Below are 13000 nucleotides of genomic sequence, written 5' to 3' on the forward strand. Positions count from 1 at the left end.
TTTCAACAGTGTATCAGATTGATAACAATATTCCTGTACTGAACTATGTAAGTAATACCCCCTGATACCACGGTGAAAATTAATATTTGGCTTATCTAACATAGGGAGAACACTGGGCTCCTGAATCCCAGCATGAAAAGCCACAGACTAACAAGACAGACATATGCAGAACTTAAGGGAAAACAATATATATACCGACACACCCACAAAAAAATCTTGTGATTAATCCACAACATAAGAAAATACAGCTTTTCTGTAAGTCAGACAGAGATATTGCTGTCTTTTTACTCAGGAATATTTTAAAGTGATCACAATCACCATTACCACCATCATTTCTTGAATTAAAAGTATATTAAGTTCTATTTAGAGATGGACCTTCACCAAAACTCTCAATCTGCATATTTGTTATAGGCCAGGTACACATTTGCAAGGACTCTGTGCCTTTTTAAGAAGCCACCCCAAGAAGACCAGTCTGAGGATATCACAGCAAATTCCAATTGAAAATCCAGACTTTTTTAGACCCATCTGTATTTTTTTTTTTTACACACCATCAGATTTTAGTTACATACCACCAGCATATCACTAAAAATCAGACAACCTCAGAATTCAAACCCAAACCCACAGCTAGCAAAAATAATCTTTTATTTAAGAAAGTCAAACCAAACACTTGGATATAAACGCATCCTAGGACATTTGAATTCCAGATCCAGGTCAGTTTAGGCCCACCTCTTTTACTGCATTTACGCATCTTTCATGGATTCACAGCACTGAAGTTAAGCGTACTGGAAGGGTTCAAGGGCCTGCTTACCATGCTGACCATGTTGTAGCAAGGGAACTAGATCCAGCAGTGTCACCAGTGTCACGTAAAGTCCTTGATAGTCCAAAGATGGGTAGTCTGATAACTGAGCATCACGACTTTGCTGGCCACGTTCAGATGGAGCATCTCGCAGGACGCTGTAAAGGAGGGAGCGAGTAACAGTAGGGTTGATGGAACTGACCTGTGGTCTTAGAGATGGGGTGAGTGGGAATGGCACAGGAAAAAGACACATGGTCATGGGCACTGTCAAATTGGAGGCATCTTGATTCTCCTTCTTCCCTGTGCGGGACAAAATGCTGTTGGGGGGACAAAGAAAAAAAAGAGACAACAAAGACACAAAGAACAGCACATTACATTGAAATGACACTATAAAACAAATAATAAAAGACCAGATACATCCCACATAAGATGCAATCACTACCAAAACCAGCGTGTCTACAGATCTAGCAGCTATTCACTTTCATGCTTCAAGATAGGAGAATTAAAAATTGACATCTAGGAATATTTCATTGCATCTCATGTGTTATCTGGTTCATAAGGAGCAAAAATATAAAAATGCATGTTTCAGTGCCCTACCCATGTTTCACAGTTAAGAATAATTCTGAGAATTATAAGTGTTTGCTATGGAAAAATAGTTGTGTCACAATAGGCTGATATTTTGCTCTGAGATTTTGAGGATTTTGAGAGATTCCCCCCCCCTCTGTAATCTTTTGAACCAACTGACTGAAAACATGCAAAATATAGGTGTGGCACTTGCAGAAACATGTTTTAGCAAAGAATAAACATGTGTGTTTGTTAAGATAGTCTTAAAAATCACATGTTTATTGCATTAAAATAATGTCTGTATGTATTTTATGATACTGTTTCATGACCACTCACTCAGTATCATTTGAGATAATGAAGTTTAAACAGGCACATGGATTTAGAAATAATATAATATTTCTAAAATGTTAACTAAACTACATTTGGAAAAGTTGTAAAATAATATATAGTAGATGGTCTTTAGCATATGTTTGTGAGCTAATGATAATGGTTGTTTATGTGTGTTTTTAATTTGCCCATGTTTAGGGAGAAAACATTTTACTTTATGAATACAAACACTTCTTGTGTAAATAGTTACCTTCAAAAATCTAAGGGCTAAGCAAGCAAGACCAATTATGTAACTGCAGATCAGACAGTATGTTACCATACATTCCTGCTGTTACTTACGTTATTATTCAACAAAACTCACTACAAACTAAAGGAGAGATAATTTAAAAAAAATAAAAAGGATTTAGTGGGAATCAAAATAAGAGGCTATACGTCAACCAGCTTGTTATGTCGTTTTAAGGATGTTGTAAACGTGGTTGTAAACATGTTAATCTGATTTATTTTTTAAAAAAACACTAATTTAAATAGAAATAAATTGTCACTTAAGCAGTGTTGTATTTTAGTTATCAGGCAGTTAGAGGGTTAGTTCATAGTCTTCGTATGTGCCTATAAATATAATACAACTTTTAAATATATTAAACCACACACAATGTTTTTCTTTTTTTTTAAAGCACATTTTGCACCTCTCAGTGGTTGGGATTTCCAAAAGCAGTTGCTGTTGGTTTAACTCTGCTCCCAAAGTCAGTGTTACAATTTATAAAAGACAAGTCAGTGGCATTAAAATTTCCACCGAGTAATGAACAGCAGAGTTATGACAAGAGGGAGCACTTCTGGAAACCTCTGTCCTCTTCAACATTGCAGAAGTCCGTATCATATAATCACCTTAGCAAAGACATATCTTACCTCACACGTTAATTCAAGAATTTATACAACTAAGCTAAACTCTTGCTAAGGTGCTTATAAGAGGTGTCATTCATTTGCCATATATATAAAACATTTTTACAAGTACAGTTCTATGCCAGGTGACTACTATCACATCACACTTGCAGTCAGAGATGACAGACAATCTATTTTAAGAAACTACATACTTCATTTTTTCCCTTTTTTATTGTGCCTTTATGTATTTGGCAGATTATTTTGGTTTCTGTTACCCAATGTCCAGTACAAGAAATATGGTGACTGTTATGACAGTATTTATGAAATTCTATCAGAAAAATCACCTAAGATCTAGTATGACTTTAAAAACAAATGATCAGAGTGCTGATTCCTTTTAATTTGTTTGATGTTCATTTGCCATACTTTGCAGCTCATGTTTAGAGATATGAGAATAAAAAATTATATTCCTTCCGTGTCTACCAACAGACAACACCAATTGCCCATCCCTTTACTTGCCAACACATCACTCCAATTGCACCTATTTCCAAAAAGGATATTATGTATTAATTGATCCTTGCTTTGGGAAGTATAAGGCAGCAATGGAGACCTTACTCTATAGGCTTCTCTTCCTTTTAACACGGAGCTATGGCTCTTCTATGAATTAGAGGCCAAAGCACAGTCTTGTATAGACTTCAGACCAAGACTTTTGCCTGACCCATATGTTTTAAAAGCAATAAACAGAAGAGTCAAAACTGAAAATTTAGGAAGTCCCCTAAGATCAAGATATAATAATTGCAGCTTGCTCCTGGTTTTGTTCAAACCAAGTACTGACAACTTGGAGGGCCTGCAGGTCATAACTCCATACTGAACTTGCTCCATAGCAAGTGACAAAGCTACCAGGGCTTGTTTCAAAATTTGAACATCTCTGCTACAATTCCATCAAAAAATTACTGCCTTCCAGGAAAGGTTTCCTAAAACGCCTACAAGAGAATTGCATCTCACCAAGGCTGCAAAACAAGCTTGACCATTAATTAGCCACTGGGTATTTATAACTATTCCTTACGTAAAACATTTTACTTTGAAATACATATGGAGAATTTTCTCCAAGAAAATGTGAAAGAATGAGCTGTTCTGAAAGATGTTTATTAAGCTTTAGATCATTCCTCAAAGGAGGGAGAAAACACGGAAAATGAGCAGGGCATGAAACAAATTCATGCTGTAATGTAAAGAAATGCTTTTCTCAAAGAGAAAAACAAAGAATTAAATGAATCAATGTGCTATGCATTGTGTATGGTGACTTTATGTGATGTTTGTTCATAGAAATAAGGAATTTAATTTTTTCAGCCATTCCACACCTGTCCCCCCCATCCTGAGCTTGTGATTTATTGAGGCTATGTACAGAGCAAAGGAGCAAATTAATCCCTTGTGCGTGCAATCCAACTATAGCTAGCAGAATGACACCAGATATGAATGTGATCCAAACCAGTGGGCATGCCCCACTGAAAAGAACACAGTCAATGTGTCCATAACATGGAAAGGTAAAAAGTATAATAAACAGTAAAAGCTACACCTGTAAAACCCTATCACGATATGGAATTTCTGACTAATCACTATTCCTATAACTACATAAACTCATCAATAAATGTTTGTCCTAAAACTTCAGCTGCAAAGAGAGTACACATCAAACTGGGAAATACTTTTAAAGTTATTTTAAAATAGTAGATGATTACAAGCAACCTATTCTGAAGATCAGATCCAAAATTTCCAGAAATCAATGGGCATTTTTGCTACTGTTTGATCAGTATTCTCTTAGCAGCCCAAATTCATTGCATATGCTCTTGTCTCAAGCTAGAAAGATTATTCTCCACCATGTACTTCTATCACTGATGTGAACCCTTGCACAATGGAGTCTCAGTGTAGGAGGCAGAAAGAAGACTCAGCGTGCAGAATGTTCAAAGAGATTCCTGAACATGCTCTTAAGAAAGGTTCTTACCCAGTCTGGTTTGAGGGTAAATCTTGCAGAGATCTGCACACAGTGGGTGGGAGTTTCCTTCTTTCCATCTGCCACACTAAAGACAGGGTATGTTTTGGTTTGCTTTTTAATCAAGCTTCTTTCTTAGTATCAGCAAGTGTATAAACAACCATAGCACTCAGGCTTTGACCCACAGTTCAAATTCCCCAGTTACAGGGATTCAGAACATGGATTTGACCTTTCTGAGTATCAGAACTCAGTCCACTTAAATTTAGATTCAAGTCCTGGTTTCAGTTTCTAGTGCCCTTTTAGCTCTGAGGCTCATCAGATCCCGGATCATGAAAGACAAAGCCATTTGCTTAGACCTGCGTATCAGATAAGAGTATCACTTCTGCCCCATGAGGTTCAGCATTATCAACAACAGGATTTTGGTTCAGTCCCATTCTGAGCATGAAATAAAGAAATGGAGCTGCTCAACTGTGCAATTGCTGTCCTGATTTCTGATTTGCTCTCATAGTCACCAAGTACAAAGCTTTCTCAGTCAAGTCTAGAAATATCACTGCTCATGGAGCATGAAGAATTTGTCACACTGGACATCAGCTGTACTGCTTAGGAAGATGAAGACAACAGAGTGGTATAAAGACACTTCATTTAAGCAGCAGACTCTAAATCCATCCTGTCCCAATGAACTTCTGCCCAAAAAGAAACTGATCTTATTATAGCACTTGTTAGTTACAGCTAAGAGAGAAAATGATCAGAATCAAGTCCAATTTTCTTGCTTAAAGGCCCACGGCATTTAAACACGGGCTGTTTTGTCATATAGAACCTTACTTGAATGTGATTTAAGTATGTGTGTTGTGCAAATAATCCATCAAAACAGCCTGATGCAGTAACAGAGCCACATTTCAGAGGTATCTTTAGTGACTTTTTGAACATTTTTTTCCATGCTGCTGCAATATAATAGACAAAATTTAATTTATTAATCTCAAAAAGCCCTACTGGTTGCCATAAGCTTCTTCAACACTCTAAATTATGAAGGAAACAAATTTCACAGTGGTTAAACAATTCTGCTCTTGCAAATTCAAAAGTAAACAGGTTTTTAAGTTTTCAGTGAACAGGTTTCCTACTGTATACATATGTATACACTGATAATGAATGTTGCTGTCAATGTATCTTTTTTTTTGTATAAACAGGGTCAAGGATTTTGATACATCCCATGCACTCGAAATGAATGTTAGAATGAATTACTCTCATTCTTTCAAGTTTCAATGCTCGCTTCTCAACTTGTATACACCATAGGGGTATGTGTACAAATACATCGGTTAATTGTATTTTGTTTATGTTTCCTCATCAAATAAAGCAAATAGTTGTATTTCCAAACCAGCTTCTGACAGCAAGGACAGTATTTCCAGGTATAAATCAGGAAGCTATGCATAGAAATGCAGCTTTAACTGCATTTTTCTAGATGTGAAAACTAGTGTCTGACAAAACTGAACAGGCAAAAATCACCTCTTCACTGCCAAAAGCCATTTTAAAAACAATTTGGAAATATGAATCCATCCACGTGGAATGTATGCCATTCTTAATTAAAGTCTCACAATATTTCATATCTTTTTAGCAGACAAGAAGTAGTATTTCCTATTCAAAATGTATTCTGTAATCATATGGTATTTAGTACCATATCTTATTACCAAATATTGGACTAAATCAAAATGCAGGGTCGGAATAATCCTGACCTGTTGTTACCATCCAAGTCCAGATGTGTATACAAACTCTGTGTCTACTCGAACTGTTACAAGGGACTGAACCAGAACCCAAACCTGAAAGCCAGCTGAACTATGGCACAGTAAGAACGTCCTTCTGCTCATCTGCCTCATCATTCTAGGATTCTGAGGCACCAGGACTGTCAAGGAGATCATGAGTACATACATCTAAAACTCTGTAGGTCACACACTCCTTTCTTCACAAGTTCAGCATGCTTGTGCATTCAGTTTAGTCTGAGGAAGGCCAAGCAAATGTGTAATCAACCAAGTTTATTTTAGAATCAGCCACTCAATAAGCAGCTCAACTGGGCAAATTGGGCAACAGCCACTGAAGAGATTAACTCATACCATTCTTTCCTTAAATTATGCTCTGACTCTTTTTGACTGAGCAATGACCCATGAAATCTTGTAACCAATTCAAAGTCAATCAATACCCCCTACAATTCTTTAGCTCTTTTTTTCTTCAAGAGCATTAGTTAAAACTTACCTCAATAACGTCTGAGAAAAGTATTTCAGAGTATTTGCAATGTCAGTTCCAGAGGGCACAGGGTAAATGTTGTGGAGAACCCGGTTGTGATATTCCTGAAGGTAACGGATTTTGGAAGAAACTATACAAAAGACAAAGAACAAACACAGAAACTTTCATTTAGGTTTTTTGCAGACTTAACAGAATCACATCTGATCCCACTATTTCTGATTATTTTTTTTTAAATTTAAGAATTAAACTGTAAAATCCAGAAAGTCTCTCCATTCCTTCTATTTTGACTGAATAAATGAATGCTCCAGTGCAAGTGCCAAGGAGAAAGCACAGAAGTGAATGCCTTCATCTATATTAGACCAACTCAGTGCTAGCAAATGGGGAAAAAAACCCCAAAACAACAAACCACCAGTAAAACAACAACAAAAAAAAAAAAAACCCTGCATTTCTTCTGTGTCTCCAGGCATCTCAAGATTCATTTATAATGAATGAGTCATTGGATCACAGGAGGTTCATGTGAGATGGGTAAATATTTCTACAGCCAAAGCAGAGATATAAGCTAAGACAGAAAGAGCTTATGTGATTTACTGTAGGCCATACATTTACCTTATGCAATGTACTAAAGATATTAAAAGACCTGTGCTGTTTATTTTAAGTGTCTTAGGATATCTGGTCAAGTAGGTGAGGGGATTTCCAAAAGCAGTAGGAGCTCTCCATCTTTACTGAAACCATTTTTTTTGCTGTTTTAGAAATAATAAGCCATTTATTTTCTAATAGAGATCCTTGTTTAGTATTGAAAAAAAGTGATTACCCACCATAGCTGCAATGACTTACACTGCCCATATGGTGCACGACAGTCTCATGCAGACACTTGAGCACACACAACTCTTTTCGTTCTGCTCGGACTAATCAACTCTGCTGGGAAACAGAGCACATTGGCTGTGGCAGAGGGCCGCACCAGCAAAACTGCACTGCCAGCTACACTGCCCAGCAGTTGTTCATAGCATCACTCTGTACAGACACAGCCTCAATGAAAGCAGAGCTGGCTGGGAACTCTTAATCATGTTAAAAATGCACCAAGACTGTGTAATAGGCAGTTAAAAGGGGAGATGCTTCTGAATGACTTCAGCCCTTGAGCGTATGGATTATGACAGTATTTCACTACACCAAGATATACCTTGTTCCCCTACAGGGCTCTTTCAGTGTGGAAGATAAATCATGCTTCCTAAACAAGCAATTAGTCAATACTTTGTTTTATTCTCATTATCAAATGGCATTTATTAAAGAATTAATACCATTGAGTTCTCTGCTTGAACAGAAGGGCACTAACCTCCTGAGAGACATCGCTATGCCTCTCACTGCTTATGTATCTGAACATTTCAAGACCATTCCAATTTTTTTCTGTACCGTTGACAAGCTGAATAAGAAGGGGTGACATTGTATCTGTATTACAGAAAAAGACTGAAGGACAGACACCAAAAGCAAAGCGTCTGCAGCTGCTGTTGGAGGCTCAGCTTGAGATACTAAGAGCCATTTTACTATAGACAGCAGTATGTACTGGACTTTCACATCCAGTGAACAAAGCACTGTGAGTACTCAGTCACACAACAAATGAGGTTTTACAATTTCAAGTCAGTTATCCATAAAATGAGGAACACTTAAATAATCATCAAACGAATACTGTTTGCTTGAATTGCACAACAAGAAGCCCAGCCTTTCAGCAGCCAACTGCCCTCATCGTGATCACCCTTTCTCCCATTTCCTGCTGTACTGACCATACCCTCCCAATTTCCACAGCTGGTGAGCTAATGAAGCTTTTGCAGGCAAGTCTCCCTCACAGTATTACCCTGCTTCATCACAGAGAGAAAGGTCATCATGTGACTGAATAGGGCTGGGGTCTATGGGAAAACAGCTAGTAAAAATCAATTAGGGACACTGTCATAATGCATATGCAAAAATAATAAACTAAGGATGCATAAGCAAATTCAATTATATTTCCTCACTTTCAAGTGTTTATTTATTTTATTTGGGGTTTTTTTTGTTTATTTATTTATTGATTTATTTCAAGGTGACATTAAATCACTACTTTTTTCCCCCCAAACAACCAGAAACTTAAGTTTGTCACATGGACTCAGATTGCTTCAGTATAGCTAGGAGCAAGATCAGAGCCTTTCTGTCCACCACAGAGACCTGTGGCATATGAACTGTACTTTGCAGGGGGGTATCCCTGTCTCTGTGAAACCAGCCATAACTAGCTTCCTACACACCCTCAAAACCACATTTGGTCATGATGTGTTTCACTCCAGGTTACAGAAGTTTATTTGAGCAGTCTAAGACCTGTTTTCCTCTCCTCATCTCACATCTCATTCTTTCTGCCCACTATCTCAGTTTTAGTCCCAGATTTGCACACCAGTTTACCAGATTATTTAAAAGATAGACACTTTTTTTTTTTTTAACTACCATGAAGACCCCCCATAAAAACTAATCCAGATTAGGCTATCTTAAGAAAGAAATTATTTCATAAATGCATTTTGTGACACTACTTTCTCTTGCCAGGGAAGGAAAAAAAAAAAGAAGAAAAAAAAAAAAAGAAAAAGAGTATGAAAGCAGGCATATTTGCAAAGAACAGAGACCACATTTCACAGTACCCAACAAAGAACAATTCACAGCAAGATGCACAGTTTACTGTGGCTGCCATGGTTTGCTGTCAGATATCTGTAAGTGAATTGGATTAACAAAATGCCAAAGATGATGTCAGAATTCAGGTCTAGATGTATTTCAGAGAACTGTCTGCCTCTCTAGTTACTTACTTTCAATAAAGGGTATAGGGTACCTAGAATCGCTTTTTTAAATAAATACATTATTTATTTCTGTTAATCAGCATTGTCACACAACTGTATCAGGCAAATACCAAAACAAAAAACTTATTTATAAAGCCTAAATATTAACATTAGCTTTAGGCTAAATATTTTTACCTCAGGTCTCAGTTCTGTTTCTCAGAACACTGAGAATTTCAGCACAGCCTCCCAGAACACAAAGAACCTTCTGAAGGCAAGCCCCAGAGCAAACTTTTGCCAGCTTTTAAGATACCGAAGTGTGTGAATGACCCAGTTTTCTGAGTTTCTGAGCACCTAGAGAGCCACAGAGTGACATCACTTTTTGAAATATAAGTACTTAGCCATTGTCATAGGGTCATCACATAAAAAAAAAGGGAAAAGAAAAAAGTTATTTCAGGATACTTTGCTGGGTACCTCTCTAGGATCTATGCAAGCGTAACTAAACTCCCTAGCACCCTTGTTACGCACTGACTGAACCAAGAGTGAAACCATTAGGGGTCTTTAAAGATGACCTTTGTTGCCTCACTGTCCTGAAGAAGAACAGAGAGGGCATCTGGCATTCCCAGGGCATTACAACAACTAAACACCAGTTACTGCCATTTAAGGTGAAGAAGAACTAATTTTCTTCGAATACAATAAAACACCTCAGGCATGTCATGGTGAGTGAAATGATGAAAGTCACTGTCAATACCACTGGTATGAGATATGAGATGCACGTGGTTACAAGTAAGGAGACTTCTCAAGATGATTTCCCAGATTGCCACCATTTTACCTGTTGTTCATACAACCTGCCAAAGAGCTGTGGGGTGGCCACAGATTCATGTTTAGACCAGTGCCTCTTCTGTTCTGATCAGTCTGTCCCCTCATTCGTAGTGTTTTGCTGCTGTTCTTGGTAAATTGAGATTCATTATTACTTGTGACTTTACTCCTTTCTGAGACATTCTGGTTCTTGCCTGTTAGTCAATGAGGGCAGAAGCAACAACAGCAACAGTCGGGGTTTGAAGGTTTGCCCGGTAGTGTTGTATGCATTTCAATATAATCCTTGTTGAAGTCCATCAACATTTGTCAAAAATTGCAGGTGAGGGAATCTTGACGTTATATAGAGACAAAGACATTTGGTAACACCGTAAGAACTAGTCAGGGGAGCAATCTTGATAAACAAAACACATTCTGTAGGTTAGAGGCACAGGATATGTCCATCAACTAAATACTCTACCTGGAGCACCATAAAAAAGATTGTTAAGAGGCAGAAAGATGTGAAACCTGGACCCCAAGTAAATCTGAAAATAGAGAGAAACAGGGACATGGCAGACCAAGATGCAGTGTCTTAAACAGTACATGGGGATGAAAAGAAACGAGCCAAAGATAAAACATGAAAGAGAAGCTCAAACAGAGCGGACCAGAAACATAAGGAATGGAGGAACAGACAAGGCAGAATAGAAAAGGGAAGAAAATGCCAAAGGCACTGTTGGGACAAAAGGCGCCAGAAATTCTTCTGTGTGCAAGTGTGAAAGAAGCATTGTTAATGTATAAGTATCACAAGAAAGAAGAAACAATTACAGAACTCAGGTAGGGGGTGGGGAATGCAGAAAGAACAGAACAGTACAGATCTGAACACGGCACACTTCAGGGCTGCTGCACAGTCAGAACATTGTCTCTCCATTTATGAGGCCAGAAACGCATCCCTACAGCAATAAATTAGCATTCACGTAATATTTTACTAGCAACATCATCCATCACTGTAAATAGGCAGTAAACCCTAAACGAAAAATATACAAGTATTCTTTCCCTTGGATCAGTTCAGCACAGGCATATATAAAAACAAGGATCCTTCCCAGTGACCTGGAGGAAGGAGACAGCAAGTCTCAGATCGCATCATGTCATCGTGGCAAACATCAGTCCAACCGCTCACAACCGTGACACTATCAGGAGAGAAAGTAGCGACAAGCTCAAATGCCCTGGTGTTTTTCTTTACACCTCCCGCCAGGGCTCTTGCAGAAGCGCCAGTTATCAGCACTAACAATAGCGGGAACACTCGCATGGCCCAGCTGCGGAGGTCCCAGCCACCAGGGCATCTGATCCTGCTCTGACGGGACCGGCCAACAGGGTGGTTAACACATCTGCGGCTGTGAGGAGGCACCTGGGCCCTGGGCAGGGGGGCGGCAGCACCCAGGGGGCTCCTGCTGGGAGACGCGGGGGGCTGTGGCAGGCAGCATGTAGGCAAGGCAGGAGCACCCGGTCTACACTGACCCAAAAGGTGACCAGCACGGGCAAGGACGAGAGCGCACCTCCCTTCTCGAGCTGTCTCACAGCACCGCCGCCTCCGAGATGCCACCGTGCGGGTCGCCTCCGGCCCCTACAGCCAGATCCCCGGTTTCTCAGGCAGCCACACCGCGGGGCCGGGGCACAGCCCCGCAGACGAGGCAGGCTGGACCCCTCCCGCTGCGGGGCCAAGGGCCGTGCCGCCGGTCTCAGCCCTCACTCACCCGCCGGTCCCTCGTTGCCTCACCTCAGGTGCCCGGCGCTGCCTCCGCACAAACACGCCGCCCGCCCAGCGGGGCCGCCCGCCCAGCGCGGCGCGGGAGGCGAGATGCTCCCGGGGCTGACGGAGAAAGAGCCAGAACGAAGGCAGCCCCCCCTCCCCTGCTCGAGCTGCTACGCCGGCGCCACATAAGGCGGCCGGGCAGCGCTGCCCCGCCGGGGCGGCTGCCAGCCGGCAGCAAGGCACCGCCATCCCCGGGAAGGCGCTCCCGGCCGCCCCCTGCTCCCCTCGGACAGGCCCCGGCCCGCGCCGCCCGGCCCCGCCACTCACACTGCTCCGCCTTAGTGGACATGCTGCCGCCCCGCTCTGCCCCTCGGCCGCCGAGGAGCGCCTGCCCCCGGCCGCGGTGGAGCTGGCGGTAACCGCTCCGCCTCAGCAGCGGTGCGGCTGCCGCAGGGCTGCGGGCCGGGGAGCGGCGAGCAGGCGGGGCTGGGAGCGAACGCACTCTTAAAGGGAAAGCGCGGCTGGCGGCCGGCTGCGGCTGCGGGGCGGGGGCGGCCCGGCAGGGGATGGGGCGCGGGGAGCCCTGTCCGCCCCGGGGCAGCCCTGGAGCGGCGACGGCGCCCCGCCGAGGCGCCGGGCTTGCCGCAAGCGCTGGGCCGGGAGCTGCAGGGCCGCGAGGGTTCGGTGAGCTCCCCCCGGGCCTCGGCCGTGCCCCCCGGGGCTTCGAGGGTGTGTGGGACTGCGGAGCGGCGGCGGCGCGCACCGCCCGGGCCGGGCCGGGGCCCCGTTCGGCGGGCAGCGGCGAGAGGGGGAGCACGGAGCTAGGCCAGGGCCGGCCGTGCTGCCGGGGGTTGTTCGCAGGGCTGCAGCCCTGTCCTCCGTTTTATTCTTTGCTTGAAACG

At 41.8% G+C, this 13000-nt stretch overlaps 1 protein-coding gene across 6 annotated transcripts in view; it reads right to left on the minus strand.

Moving 5' to 3' along the window:
• Window positions 1-12550, minus strand: part of UNC79 (unc-79 homolog, NALCN channel complex subunit) — a 117149-nt gene extending 104599 nt beyond the window's left edge. For 5 of the 6 annotated variants that reach the window (XM_055715427.1, XM_055715429.1, XM_055715428.1 and 2 more), the window contains exons 1-3: window positions 12426-12550; window positions 6786-6906; window positions 809-1113 (exon numbers count right to left, since the gene is read on the minus strand). In XM_055715427.1, the coding sequence (XP_055571402.1) occupies window positions 809-1113; window positions 6786-6906; window positions 12426-12447 (448 nt within the window). In that variant the 5' untranslated portion in view covers window positions 12448-12550. The remainder of the gene's footprint in view (window positions 1-808; window positions 1114-6785; window positions 6907-12425) is intronic. The other variant, XM_055715430.1, reaches the window with a different exon arrangement.
• Window positions 12551-13000: the final 450 nt, after the last annotated feature.

The sequence above is a fragment of the Falco cherrug genome, chromosome 7, assembly GCF_023634085.1.
Source record: "Falco cherrug isolate bFalChe1 chromosome 7, bFalChe1.pri, whole genome shotgun sequence".
Taxonomy (NCBI): Eukaryota; Metazoa; Chordata; class Aves; order Falconiformes; family Falconidae; genus Falco; species Falco cherrug.